Source organism: Leptopilina boulardi, unplaced genomic scaffold (assembly GCF_019393585.1).
Source record: "Leptopilina boulardi isolate dan_hultmark-lab unplaced genomic scaffold, ZJU_Lbou_2.1 LbouV2_325, whole genome shotgun sequence".
Lineage (NCBI taxonomy): Eukaryota > Metazoa > Arthropoda > Insecta > Hymenoptera > Figitidae > Leptopilina > Leptopilina boulardi.
Window position 1 is genome coordinate 3,284,642 of NW_026137891.1, and position 15,352 is coordinate 3,299,993.

Genomic DNA, 15,352 nt, shown 5'->3' on the forward strand with positions numbered 1-15,352 from the left:
ATCCGGAAACAAATGGACTTTTAAATTGCTCTAGTTGTATGAGCCTCTAGCCACCACCTGTAGTCAGCGCATGTAATGGTTGCCGATAACGGAGGGAGGCCTGTACAAGAATGGGTGCAACGACAAATTCGTATTTCCGTATTTACTTCGTCGTTCGCGAATCTCCCAACGTTTTTGTCGACCAGGAAAAGAGGGAGGCGGAGTGGAGAGGAGGAGGAAGAGGAGAAGAGAGGGTTCGGTAGGAGAGACTCTTTGTCCGGCGTAATTACGTTCTGTGAGCTTTAATGCCCGACAATTACTCGGCGGTTGCCGTTAATTTCTATGAAATAAAAGGGAGCCTGGTCGAACCAGAAAGCTACCAACAGAAGATACGATCTTGCGGTTTCCGGGATGTGACGAAGGCTGCAACCATTTCTCCCCCCCCCCCTCTCTCTCTCTCTCTCTCTCTCTCTGACTCTTTGCTAATGTAAGCGCGGAAAATTTCCTTACAGTTATTCCCTGTACATTTGTCGAAATTATTGTGAAACTGATTTAACTCTCCCTGAAATGTTAAATGAATGGAAGCGACAAGTTTTACCAAATAGAAATTTTCGAGTTTAATGATTCATAATGTAAAATCACATCAAAAATAATGACATAGAAATTAGAGATAGGAAAATTTGGTATTTGTGAGAAACGAAATTAATTAGTAAATACTAAACTAATTCTCATATTAGTTAAATAATTCGCGTAATAGAAATTCGACAAAAACAAATCCAAGTACTGAAAATTTAATACGACTATGGAATTCTAATTATTTATTGTAAAATTTATACTAATTCATTCAAAATTTGGTTAAAATATCGGTTTTGGGACAAAAATAGTAAAAGAAAATAAAGTTTCCAATAGAAATATGACTTAGTGAAATTAAATGTTATTAGAATCGCTGAATCCGAATTTCATATAAATTTTCAAAATACAAAATGGCGGATCAAACATGGCGACCAAAATTTTTAAAAATTATCAAATTCGCTTGAAAGTCGTTACTCGGGGATTTTCGGGGTCGCTGATTATAAATCTGACATCAGATTTTTAAAATACAAAATGGCGGCTCCAATACGGCATCAGTTTTAAAAATCTTTGCCATATTGAATCCACTATTTTGTATTTTCAAAATCGAATGTCAGATTCATAATCAGCGACTCCAAAAACCCCTATATATAAATCCTATATGTTTTCAAAAGGTTTTTTCCTGCTTTTTCGTGTGGTGTAAAACATTTTTCAAAAAATTCAAATTTTGACCCTTTTTTAAAAAATTCAAAATTTTTTTGCCTTTTTTTAAGTTTGGTCTTTTTTTTAAATTTATTTATAGGTACTTCGTTTTTTTTGTGGATCACCCTAATAAATAATCAATTTATTTTAATAGATAAAATTTTCTTATTTAATATACTAATAAAATGAGAAAAAAAATTAGTCTCTAAAATAGACAACCAAATGAAATAACTAGAGTGACTTTGGTGAAAGTCATGCGTGTTGTTTGCGTCCCATGTGTACAGGGTAATTTACGAATACATTCCTAAGATCAAAGCAATGCGCCGACTCAATGTTGTATTATGTTAACACAGTTTCGTCTACATTTCTCTAAGCTCCTAGCCCACTCCCCCAGGTCTATAACTGTGTAATTACCCTACGTCAAGCTTACACGCATTTTCCTCCAAATCCAACATCAGCTTGTTACAATTTGCAGTTTACCTATACCTGACATCAAATGTGTACCAATTCCCCATTAGAATTTCCTTTATAGCATGTGCTTCTAACCATTTAAATTCCTATATATGCATTGAAATACACAAATCAATTTGGTTGAGAAAGTCATTTAAAAATTAAATGTCATTCACTTCAAAGGAATAAATTATATTGACCTCTTTAAAGAGAAAGAAAATAAATAGGAAATTTACAATTATTTTGCAAATCGTGGAAAATATGGTTAAATTAATAATTTTTTGTAAAATAAATTCTGAAAATTTAGAAAAACTTATAAATTTAAAAATAAAATAAAAATTTTAAAACTTTTTTATAAAATTTGATATCATTTATTAATTAATTAAATGCGTTTGGACAAATTTTAATATAACTATTGTAAATTTCATAAAAGATTATTACTCTCTAAATCTGAATTAGTAAAAATATTTACTAATTTGAATTAGTTACTCACTTTTTGCTTCTGAATTAGTAATATTTTACTAATTATAAGAAACTTTTACTAACAATTGGTAAAATTTAACTAATTCTAAACCAAAAAGTGAGTCACTAATTTAAATTAGTAAACATTTTTACTAATTCAGATTTAGAGAGTAAAGATCAGGTGGTCGATTATGTAAATAAATTTCCACTTCCATTTCCACTTTTTTCAATTTCCTTTCCCACTTCGTTTTTCAATTCCACTTTTTCTAATTTTTATTTTTACTTCTATTTCCACTTTTTCCAATTTCTACTTTCACTTTCACTTCCACTTCCATTTTTTCCAATTCCACTCTCTTTCCAATTTTTTACTTAAAGAATTTTTAATTTAATCGAATATTAATTTAGCAAAATTCTAACTTAACAGAATTTTAAATGATTGCAAATTTTTAAATCACAAAATTTTCAATTCGTCGAATATTTATTTATCACGAATTTAGAAATTATCAAAAAAAATTTAAGAGTAGAAATTAGAAAAAAAATGTGGAAATAGAAGTGGGATTAAAAATTAGAAAAAGTGGAAGTAGGATTGGAAATTAAAATTAGAAAAAGTAGAAATAAAAGTGGGACTGCACTGAAAAAAGGTTTGGTATTGACAACCAAACGTTTGGTTGGTATTTAAGTAACCAAAATTTTTTTGTTGAATCAACAAAATTTTAATTGTCTCAATCAAAATTAGTTTGACACAACCAAAATTAGAAAAAAAGGATTTTTGTTGTCCTAACTAATGTTTGATTGGGACAACCAAAATTTTGTTAATTCAACCAAAAATATTCGGTTGCTTAAATACCAACCAAACGTTTGATTGTCAATACCAAACCATTTTTTCAGTGTGGAAATTAGAAAAAGTGGATATAAAAGAGGAAGTGGAAATAAGAAAAAATGGAAATGAAAATGAAAGTGGAAATTAAAAAAAGTGTAAATGGAAGTGAAAGTGAAAATTAGAAAAAATCGAGGTGGAAATAGAAATTAGAAAAAGTAGAAATGGAAATGGATTTACATAATATAAATTCCCAGTACTTTTTATATGGAAATTTCGCTTTTTACTAAATTTTCCACGACTTAAAAATACTTTTACAAAAATTAAAAATACTTTTATAAAATTTTATATATATTCTCTTTTCAAGTATACACAATTTCGAAATTGTTAAATTAAAAAAAAAAAATATAATTAAAAATTCTTGTTCCTAAAAAAACATACGCAAGTTTCTCTGCTTTTTTCCCAATTAATTTTTTTTTCTGAAATACAGACAAAAACCTATTTATTTATTTTTCTTTTTCTATACTTGAAAATTAGCGTGTTAGTTAGTGTATAATAGTTTAGTGGTTAGTTCCTATGAATTCTTTTACGATGGCAAAGGTTTCTCTTCGTGTCTGGCTATCTCGATTCATGAAACGAATCTCGGAGGAAACCAACTGCAAGAAGCTTGCCTTTTCAAACGCAGACAAGATACGAAAGTTTCTTCCACGAGGAAAGCTTTGAATATTCAATAACCAACGAATTGAGGGAATGAGAGAGGCTAAAGAAGAGGAAAACAGAAAGGAAGAAAGAGATACCAAATAAAAGGATGAGCATAGAGAGAGACTTGTGAAAGACATACGAGAGGAAAAAGCAAAAAAAAAAAAAAAAAAAAAAGATACACACATACGAGCGGATAAAGAACACATAAAGCAAAAATGGAGCAATTTCATTTTTTTCTATCTCATGCTTCTCATATATATATATGTATGCAAGAAAAAAATCCACTTCTGTTTTCAGAAGAGCTATTAATCCCAAATAGTCATAAAAAAAAACATTTATTTATTCTCTACTGTTCACTTAGAATATAATTTTATCAGTACTTGTTTCTCAAAATAGAAACGTTACCAAACAAAATTTTAATAAAATACTTTACTAATAATAATAATAATAATAAAAATAATAATACAAATTCCACAAAATTAAAACAAATAAATAAATATTAATATAATTAATAATAAAAAATATTAATTTAATAAAAAAAAAATGTTTTTATATCGGCAGAATAAAATAAAAAGTATGTTCGATAATGGCATAGGCAATTCATGTTTTTTCCGTTAAATACTGTTAATGTATTCTGTAGTCACAGTTTTGATCAAATTGTGAAAAAAAAAGAAACGGGATGTCCATTTGAAGTGGTACTTTTGTCAAAACGACCGAACGAAAAGCTCGATAAAGCAGAGAGTCGTGTTATTCGTGCCCATTTGAGCGGGATCAATCGCTCGCAAATCCGGATTATCCGCTCGAAGGTGAATAGATGTATACACAAAGCGACTTGCGAAGATACTTTTCATCAAAAACAAAAAAAAAAAAAAAAAAAAAAAAACAAAAAAAAAAGAAATGCAATCCAAAAAAATGTCCACTGAATTTTGTAATCAATGAAATCGCCTTTTACAATTTGTAACACAATTTTCAAATAAAAAAAAGTTTTAATTTACAAAAAAAGAAATTTATAGACAAAATAATAATAATAATAAAATAAAAAATACAGAAAATTTTCGCATTAAATGCAAAATTACAAATTTTTAATATGATATATATATATAAATCAAGTCAGAATTTCCTTGGAAATCGTTCATCTTAAATAATCAGTGCAATTTTCAAGTGCCCTGTCATATAGTTTAGACGAGGATGATAACGAACTTTAATCGGAACTGGACGATTCGATTACTAGTTGGGGACGTCGAAACTGAATAATCTAGTTAGCAGCTTGCAAGCTCAGGCGACTGCATTCAGCTTTATCACCACAAACCGATCTCGACACTGAGAAAGTTCCACGTCAAGATTTTATGCATGGAATTAATCTTAGTTTGCACCATCAACTTTTAATCAATACAAACGCTAATTACCATTAAATCCAAAGTTAATCAGTCATAAATTTTCTCACACACAAATATTAATTTATTTTTCTTTTATCACACTTTATATATATATATACCACTATTTTTAATTTCATAACAATATTAACTTTTATTTTTTTTTATCTAATCATATTTCAATTTTTCTTATTTTTTTTTATTTATTAATATTCTTACTTATTATGATTATTTATTTATTAATATTAAATAAATATTAAAAATTATTAAATATTTAATAATTTTTTTTGAAAAACAATTTAGGAAAAAAATTCTTTAACATAAAAAATTGAATTTTGTCAAGTTCTGAAAATCGTAAATAATTTTTTATTGTTAATAAGATATTAAGAGTTATATGATTTGTTTAAAAAAAAAATAAAATATCAATATTGACAAAACTATATAAAATGAAGAAATATTGGAAACAAATATAGATAGTGATTGCATATATATGTATATACTTTTTCCTAAAAGCTTATCATTTCCGTTACAGATATTTCTCTCTTTCTTTTTTTAAATAATTTTTTAATGCACACAATTTATCGATTACTTTGTGAATTAAAATTAACTTCTATAATAAATAAACAAAAATTGTTTTTCAAACATTATGTTTTCATCTCCAATTGCTAGTGAAAATTTGTTATCTATAGAAGAAAATAAAAAAAACTTATCAGGAAAAAAAATTATTTTTAAATCTTAAAATTAGAAATTAATTTTTCTAATTTAAGAAATCAAATTATTTTTTTATGTAAGCGGGAATCCGAATTATCCAGGACCGATATACGTGGATTTCACTGTATTAAATTAAGTTTTTATCTTTTAAATAGCTGATGGTAAACAATTTTGAAAAAGAAAATAAAAAAAATTACCGACACAGAAATCTACCTTACCGACTGATGGTAAAAAATTCTTAACATCTTCTCAAAAAAATTAATCATCAGTCGATAAGGTAGATTTCTATGTTGGTAATGTTTTATATTTCCATTTTTGAAAAATTACCAACAGTCGGTAAGGTAGATTTCTGTGTCGGTAGTTTTTATATTATTATTTTCCAAACATTTTTACTATTTTGTTAATTTTTTAACCATCTAAGTACTTTTTTTTAAGTAAAAAAAAACGATTTACACGCGTTATGATTTTTATTCCAAAAAAAATCACATTTTCCCCAGAACCTTTTATAAAATGTTTCATGTACAGAAAGAGAGAGAAAGAGAGTTACACTTGGTTGTGGCTGAAATGTACGTGGCACACACGTTTCACGACTCAAAGTTTTTTTTTTTTTTCTTTTTTTTTACAGGCACATTCAACCAGGGCGGGCAGAAAATTGTGCGAAGCATACGCAGAAAATACGTAAAACGCAGGGAGAAGATCTCTAAACGTATCGTGTCGCAATAGTTTCACGTAGCCAGAAGAGCGCTTCCTTTTTTTTATGATCGTCATTTCTACAAAATGCGTATATACCTATATTCGTATATAGTTACTTGAACCTTTGGTGAATTGTAAAAATGAAATCGCATTTTTATCTAAGAAAATTTCGACGATAAACTATAAAGATTTCCGAAATGCCTCGCAATTTGCCCTCGGGAAAAAGCGACGATTGTTTCAAAATAGAAAATTTCTAAACTAGAAGAGAGAGAGAGAGAGAGAAAAAAAAAGAAAATTTTGACATAAAACAGAAAATCAATTTTTTCTTTCTACTTTAATTTAAAAAAATCAAAATTTTTCAGTAAAATTTGTACACGGAAAAAAATATTTAGAACAAGTTTTAATTGTTTTAATTAAAACTTTTACTATTCTAATAAAATCTTTCGGTGTTTGAGATAAAAAATTTAATAATTATTATATTAATAATAAAATTCAGAAAATATCAACAAATTTCAATGTTCAATATTTTTAATGATTAGTATGCAAATTGATTATAAAAGTCTTTCTACTTGTTGTTTTTTTTTTCTAAATAAAAAAACAAAATTTACATATGTTTGTTAAAATGATGGGGAATTTATATTCTATAAATAAAATGTAATACGTCATTAAGTTATGTCATTTTGCTTTTTATCTGAACAAATTTCAAAAATTCATACGTGCAAAGATTATATTGTTATGCAAATATATTATTAAAGAGGTAATTATTATTAAATATTGAACATCGAACAATGTTTACTGATGGGAAATATCGACAACGCTACATATATACGCAGTTTATCTTGGAAATATAATATTATTCGAAAATATCAAAATCTGGATATATAACCAAAATAAATACATATATAAAATTGAAAATGATTTTAAGTGAATAATAACTATTTGTAATTGTATTATGATTCTTGTAAATTGATTCGCAAACCGTCTACATCACTAGCCGATGATTCCGATAACTTTTGCATAAAAATCTTTTTTTTTCTCTCTCTCTCTCTATCTATCTCTCTTTTGCCAAGTTGATTTTATCGTTGCAAGGTCAGTAACTAACGTGAAGAACATGAACAAGACTTTAAGAGACTTTTATTTGCATATTTCAGCAATACGATATGCATGCATAATCATTTTTTTTACAATATAGCAAATTGAATATCACTTTTTTCAAACCAAAATCGTTAATTACATATTCTGTTCTATAAGACAATTTTTTTTCTTGAAAAAACTCAAAAATAAGATTTTTATTGTGTCCCGTTCTTTTGATGATTGTTCACATTAACACATTAGTGTCAATGACCTTTGCAACATTTGCACTTTAACAAAAAAAAACAGAATAATTTTCCAAAAATAATTTTATCAATTTCTAATATTTAAATTTTAATTGTTAATTTTATTTATTTTTTCGAAATTATTATTATTATTATTATTATTATTATTATTATTTTTCTACTTTTACCAAATTATAATTTTTTTTGAAATTTTTTTTAAAAAACATTGTTTTAAAATTTTAATCCAAAGAACTAATTTGAAAATTTGATCTAAATTTGAGAGTATCACTTTTTTTTAAGTATAGAGTGAAAATTATAAATTATTTTGAAATTAACATTAATTACATATAGAAATAATTTAATTCCTGATGATAATGGCATTATCCAAGCCCTTTCAAGATGAGATGGAAAATTAAACTCATTATCGATTCTAGAATATATATCTCCTTCGTTCACGCAACATGGTCTATAATGACAATTTTTTCATAAAAATTTATTACAATATTATTTTTTCTTTTCCTTCCTTCTTTTTTTTTTTTTACTAACTTTGTCATTTCAATCAGAATATATTCTGATCTGATTAACGAGACTTTGAAAAGTTATTTGAAATTAAAAAGACGTTTTTCTAGAAAAATTTTTATAATAGAAAAAAAAATTAATAAAAACGTCAAATGAACTTATTTGCATGATAATTAACAACTTTTTTTTGCATGTATTTGAAAACATAAAGAAAATTTTTAGTAAGCAATTTGACAAATTATGACATTTTAACAATCGATTATTTATTTATTCAATTATATATATGTATATATATGGTATTATAATTTTATATATGTATTAAAAAATTATTCTTCGCAAGAGATTTTTTTTCTGTTTCGTTAAACACTTTACACACACAGAAAAATATTTTATTACTTGAGACAAAATAAAATTTATTTTAAGGAAATAAAAATATATTTGACGCAAATAAAAAAAATAATTGAAGCAAATAAAAATATATTTGAAGCAAAGAAATATATATTTATCTGAAATAACTTTTTATTTGATTTAAAGAAACAAAAATTATTAAGCACAAATAAAAAATTATTTAACACAAATAAGCGCAAATAAAATTGATATTCAATTCAAAATTTATTTGAAATAATATAAATGTATATTTTGTCTCCGAGGCAAATATATCTTTTCTCTGGGTGTTTTACTAAAATATGACAAAATGAACCAATTTTAATATGATAAAAAAAAATTGAAATTATATAAAAGTAGTTTTATTGAAAAAAATTAAACTATATACAAAAAAAATTATTTATAATGGAAATGCAAAATTCAAAAGATTTAATACAAGTTTGAGTTAAAATAATTTGGTCTAAAAATAAATTCAACTCTTTCAAATCAATCAAATCCGATTGAAAGACAAAGAAAAAAAAAATTATTTCGCTGACGTGAAAGAAGAACAAAATAAACTAAAATAAATTATTATTCGAAGCATGCGATTAAAAAAGTCCTCGATAGAAATTCACTTCCTCGAAACCTTCATTTAAAACAATTTTCGGTAACTCGCAAGATAAATCCGCTTTTTTTTTTAAAGAAATCCTGTCCTTGTCGAATAGAAAAATTCAAGACCTTGGCCTTCATGGCATTAATGCGGCTATATTTGTAGCATTTCAAGTATATAATAAATACATTCCAAACTTGTCAGAATATTATTAAAATACACATATATACAAAAATAAATATTTTATTATGTACGCATTTTGCAGTCACGTGACAAGCGATTCAAGATCAACGATTGGTGCATCATCATTAATATTTTTTTTTCTTCTCTCTTCCCATTCAAGTTGGTGGCGATCTTTCTTCAAAACGAAGAAGTAGAAGAAGAAGAAGATGTTTACTTTTTCGTCGAATCACAACTGCGCATCTTATCATTGGTAGCTTGGACGTCCTCGGTGTTTATAGAGGCGAGAGTTAACCGGTCGCTAGTCAGGTCACGAACAAGACGCATAATTCGCGACAGTTTGCCGTCATCTGGCGTACATACGCATGGGAACATGTCGAATCAAGCGGAAAGAGGTATATAACAAAATCAACACAACAGGATTATCAAGTTTGACTGCCTTTTAAATGAAACGAAATTTTTTTTTATTTCCTTTTAATTGTGTGATATTTGTATTAATATATATAAAAAAAAGAATATTATAATAAAGAAAAAAAAAGTGCACAAAAATCTGACCTTGATTCGCGTCATTGACCTTCGTAAACGCGGGAAAGTGATTGAACCTCATCTTCAAAGCCAATATAATTGTGCAAATAACTATGTTTAATCAGTGGTTAAATGTGTGACGTGATTATATCGTCTCAATTTGCAGTTGTGTGAAAAAAAAAGATTAGAACGCATTTTTATTTGCGGTTAAGAATTTTTATATCATATTGTGGAGTTTAAAAAAAAATGTTCAAATTAATTAACAACTCATTAATTTCAGTGAAACAAATTGGAATTTTTATTTAGCCGAAGATTTAGCTAAATTTCGTTTTAATTGAATTTATTGTGATTTTTATAGTTGAACAAAATTTTCAATATTAAGAATTAATAAGATTTTTTTTAAAACCGAATTTCCATTTGACACAACTTTTATTTAGCCGAATTTTTCATTAAGCCACTATTATTATCTGAACGAATTTTTATTTAGCCGAATTTTTCATTAAGAGCAACTATTTTTATCTTAACTAATTTTTATTTAGCCCAATTTTTCATTAAGCTACTATTTTTATCTGAACGAATTTTTATTTAGCCGAATTTTTCATTAAGACCAACTATTATTATCTTAACGAATTTTTATTTGAACGAATTTTTCATTAAGCCATTATTTTTATCTGAACGAATTTTTATTTAGCCGAATTTTTCATTAAGAACAACTATTTTTATCTTAACGAATTTTTATTTAGCCGAATTTTTCATTAAGCCACTATTTTTATCTGAACGAATTGTTATTAACAAGAATAAAATAAAATTATTATTAATTAGTTAACAAAATTTACATTTAGAATAAATTCTAATTGCATTTGTAATTTTTTTGCCAATTTAAATATGCAATGTTTTAAATGGCTGTTTATTCCGACAAATGATAAATTCGGTAAAATAGAAATTCTTACATTGAAAAATTTGGCTAAATAAAAATTCTGTTAAATATTAAAAAAACATTCGTAAAAAGAAAATTTAAATCCTGCTAAATAAAAATTCTGCTAAGTGAAAACTCAAGTATAAAAGTTTCATTAGATATGAATTCTACACTGCAAAAAAAAATTTATTTGATTCAAATAATTACAAAATATTTCCTTGCACAAAATAATTTTTGAGACAACTAAATTTTAATAGTTTATTAAAAAAAAATAAAAATTATTAGGTTTAAAAAAAAATTATTTGATTCAAATATAAAAATTATTTGATACAAATAAATATTTATTTGCTAATAGTCTAGTGACCAAATAATTGAATCAAATAAATTTCTTTTTCACTGTAGTAAATAAAAATTTTAAGTATGGGGGATGGGGCATTCATTTATTAACGGGCATGTCCCGTTAATAAATGAAATTGAAATTGAAATTGAAGTATGAATTTAGTTAAATAAAAACTCTGCTAAACATTCAAATAAGCAGAAATTTAAATTAATTCGAATTTAATTTAATTTGAATTTCGAAAAATTGCGAATTCGGATTCACAAATTGGAATAATTTTTCTAATTAGCCAAATAATTATAAAACTAACAATTATTTCCCTAATTAGTTTTCAAGTTCCGGTTAATGAAATTCCTTACTCTGCTTCTAAAATATCCATTTGAGATTAATTTAAAAAATAAATTTTAATCCAATAAAAATAATAATAATAATAATAATAATAATAATAAATAACAATAACAATAATAATAATAATAATAATAATAATAATAATAATAATTATTATTATTATTATATTAATAATTATAATAATAATTAAAATAAATAAAAAAAATAATAAAAAATATATATTAAAAAATAATTACTATTAACAACAAATATAATTATTTAATTTATAAATTATTTATTAAAGAAAAAAAAATTCGAAATTTTCAGTGATGTCAAGACTAACAGACGATCAGCATTCTGCGGAAGTTTTGGAATTTCCAATGACTGATGGTAATACTTCAAGTACAAATGAAGACATTGAAGAACACTCGAGACTAACCATAACAAATAATTGTGAAGAATGTGAAAATGAAAATTATCCAAATAATGGAAAATTAAGAATCGATAAACAAGTATGTTTAACAATTGTCGATGATGACAATCCACCGCCTTATTCGGCATTAATTCCACAAAATCATGCCGCTTGGTATTATAAATTTTCAACAATAGACAATTCAAATGTAAGAAATAATACAATAACTTTAGAACAATTTCAACAAAATGTCACCTCAATAAATAATGAAACGTGTCCCGATTGTACTAGACCACGTTCATTAGATACATTTGTGACGTCAAAAACAAATTTTCCCTCACCAGATAATTTAGGAATAGTAAAAATGACAAATTTACCTCGCAGTGAGTATATATATATGACATTTATATTAATATCATGAGTCAATTTAGATATTAATAAAATAATATTTGCATAATTATTCTTGGGAATAAAAAAAAAAAACGTTTTGATTTACGTAAATAGAGAAACAAAAAAAATTCCATCGCAACGTGATACTTGACTCGAGTCAACATACACAAAAAAAAAAAAAAATAGTTTATAAATAACATTCGCGGAAAATTTATCACATAAACGTAACTTGTTTCCAACAATTTGTGAAATTTTGAAAAATTGGAATATTATTTTACACATTCGTTAGATTTCAAAAATTAAATTTTTCTTAATAAGATTTAAATATTTTTACTAAAATTTAAAATAAAATTTCTTTCAATATAATTAATTTTTTTTTTCAGGATACGGAACAATTCTGATAGCAGTGATCGTCGTTTTATCATTAATGGTACTTTCGTTAATTGTTCGTTTCGTTGTGGAGAGAAGTTTTTCGCGCAGCTAAAACACTTTCTAATAACAATTTGTACTAATAGTAAGTCTTTGTATCATTATTATAATTATTATTACTCAATAATGGATTTTTGTACTCTATTTATCAGATAAATGAAAAAAAAAAGAAATTAGTTTCTTTGTCATTTCTATTATTTTTTTAACTCCGAAGAAAATTATTTTTTTTTTTGCCGAAAAAATATTTTTGCTCTCACACATTTTTTTTAAACGTATATTTTTTAAAAATGGGTGGATTTTGTTTCTAGTAGAAAATAATTTCACATCAAAAGAGAGAAAAGGAGAGAAGAAAAAAAAAGAAACTGAACGAGGCAGTTCTATTGATCTAATAAAATAAAATAATTTTCGCGGTGAAGCATTAATGAAGGATTTGAAGTAAAATTAGCGAAACGTGAACAGTGGTTGTTTATATACTATTCCTAAGTGTTAGCCGTCCTTGTGGTTATACCAGATTTTGCCACCAGGGAAATTACTAGCTGAGACACCAGGACAGCTTTTGTATCCCCAACTAAGAGATAACTAATAGGGTCCACACTCTGCGGTCTATCCAACATAACACTCGGTCTTTCTGTCTCTAATTTTAATTCGTAACCCGATCTAAATTCATCTTTTATTTATTTATTTTTTTTTTTTGCGTTTGAAATTTTTCTCACGATAATTAAAATTTATAAATTATAACAAAATAGTAAAAAAATAATTAATAAATATAAATAATAAAATTATTATATAGGTATTATAATTATTATAATAATTTTATAATAATTTTATAATAATTTTATAATAATTCTATAATCATAGTATAAGAATATTATAACAATGGTATAATAATATTATAAAAATATTATAATAATTATTACAAAAAATGCAGAGAATATACAAAAGATAACCTAATAATATAGACACAATAATAAACATAGTTATGATTAATGTTTAATTCTTTTATAGAGCAATACATTGAAGTGATTTAAAAAAAAAGTCACTGGCATTGAACCAAGAAAATACTTCTTTATCAGCAATTATAGAAGAATGTTTTTATTAATTTCATGACGTTTTTATTTAATATTGCAATTTTTAGTTATACAATTTTATTTTATTTCTTTTTATTTATTTTTTTTTATTTTTATTTTTCTTTTTCTTTTTTTTTTCTTTTAATTTTTCTTTTTTTAATTTTATGTTTAATATAAAATTTTCGTTAAACAAAAACTTGTTCAAATAATTCTTTTATTCAGAGTAGGAAAAAAAAAATTTCCTCTTTACTACGGGTCCAGAACATAATGATCATCCCCCATATACATATTATTGTATATATATATAGAAGAATCTGATAAACGAAAATTTTTGAAAAAGAAACAAACTGGTATGTTGTTTTCTGATTGCATAAACATTAAACACTGCCAGAGAGTATTTAATTCAAATCACGTACAAGCACTGCCGGCGGCAAACTGCATGCCATTAAAATCATCGGCTGCAGCTTAATTTATTTCAGTTTGTACTAAATACACGTAACTATAGTTATTTAGAACATCTCCATAAAATGGATTTTATCAGGGGAAATTTTTTTTTTTTTTTTTATTGGCAAATATTGAAGTCACTAATACTTGATTTTTATAATTTCAAAAATTTTCAATAATTTAGTTATTAATCAAAAATTTTCTCAAAAACATTGAAATATATATTTCAATTAAATAAATACATAAAATATAAAAATTATTTGTAGAATATAAAAAAGTAAAAAATAAATTATTTGAACAAGTTATGTAGTACGATATAATTAAAAAAAAAATTTGTACAAACAAAATTAAACATTAATATGAAAATGAATTTCAAGTTTTTATTGTGTTTATATTTTTGAATTATTTATTAATTTTTTTTACTTTGTATATATATAATAATTATAAGTGATGCCAATTAATGTAATTAACTCTTTATCATATCATAAATATGTTTATTATTTTGTAATAATTTACTTTTAATGAAAAATATAAAGAATAATCGTGTTTTAACTCGAATATACAATTATCCACTCTTACTTCTTTTTTTTCCCCAATAATTGCTGGTTATAAGTAATAATTTTCAATTTTAAAAATTACCAGTCATGACAAACAATTATATTAATTTTTTTTAACTACAGTGGTATAAAGAAAAAGTAATTTGCATACTGGGTCATTAATATTAAGTCCATCCTCTTGCTCTTTCTCTCTTTAACTAGAAGTAAATAAAAAGCAAGTTAGGTCGATGTATTGTTTGCAAATTGCTCCTGTCGCGACAGATCAATTATTATTTTAATCAAAAGAATAATTTTATTCGTGAAATTATTTTTATATTATTATTATTTTTATTATTTTTACTATTTGTACTATTATTATTTTTATTATTTTTACTATTTGTACTATTATTATTTTTATTATTTTTACTATTTGTACTATTATTATTTTTATTATTTTTACTATTTTTACTATTATTATTTTTATTATTATTATATTGTTTAGAAAGCATTTAATTGTTAATT

General features: G+C 24.8%; 1 protein-coding gene across 2 annotated transcripts; it reads left to right on the forward strand.

Annotated features, from left to right (window-relative positions):
* The first annotated feature begins 9,648 nt into the window (after positions 1–9,648).
* LOC127284689 (uncharacterized) lies at positions 9,649–12,959 on the forward strand. Of its 2 annotated transcripts, none has more exons than XM_051310281.1 (3): positions 9,649–9,842; positions 11,880–12,347; positions 12,738–12,959. In XM_051310281.1, the coding sequence occupies exons 1-3, from the start codon at positions 9,821–9,823 to the stop codon at positions 12,836–12,838; spliced, it is 591 nt and encodes a 196-aa protein (XP_051166238.1). In that variant the 5' UTR covers positions 9,649–9,820; the 3' UTR covers positions 12,839–12,959. The 2 variants fall into 2 exon arrangements, with proteins under 2 accessions (XP_051166238.1, XP_051166239.1); XM_051310282.1 differs by lacking the exon at positions 9,649–9,842 and adding an exon at positions 9,882–10,178.
* Positions 12,960–15,352: the final 2,393 nt, after the last annotated feature.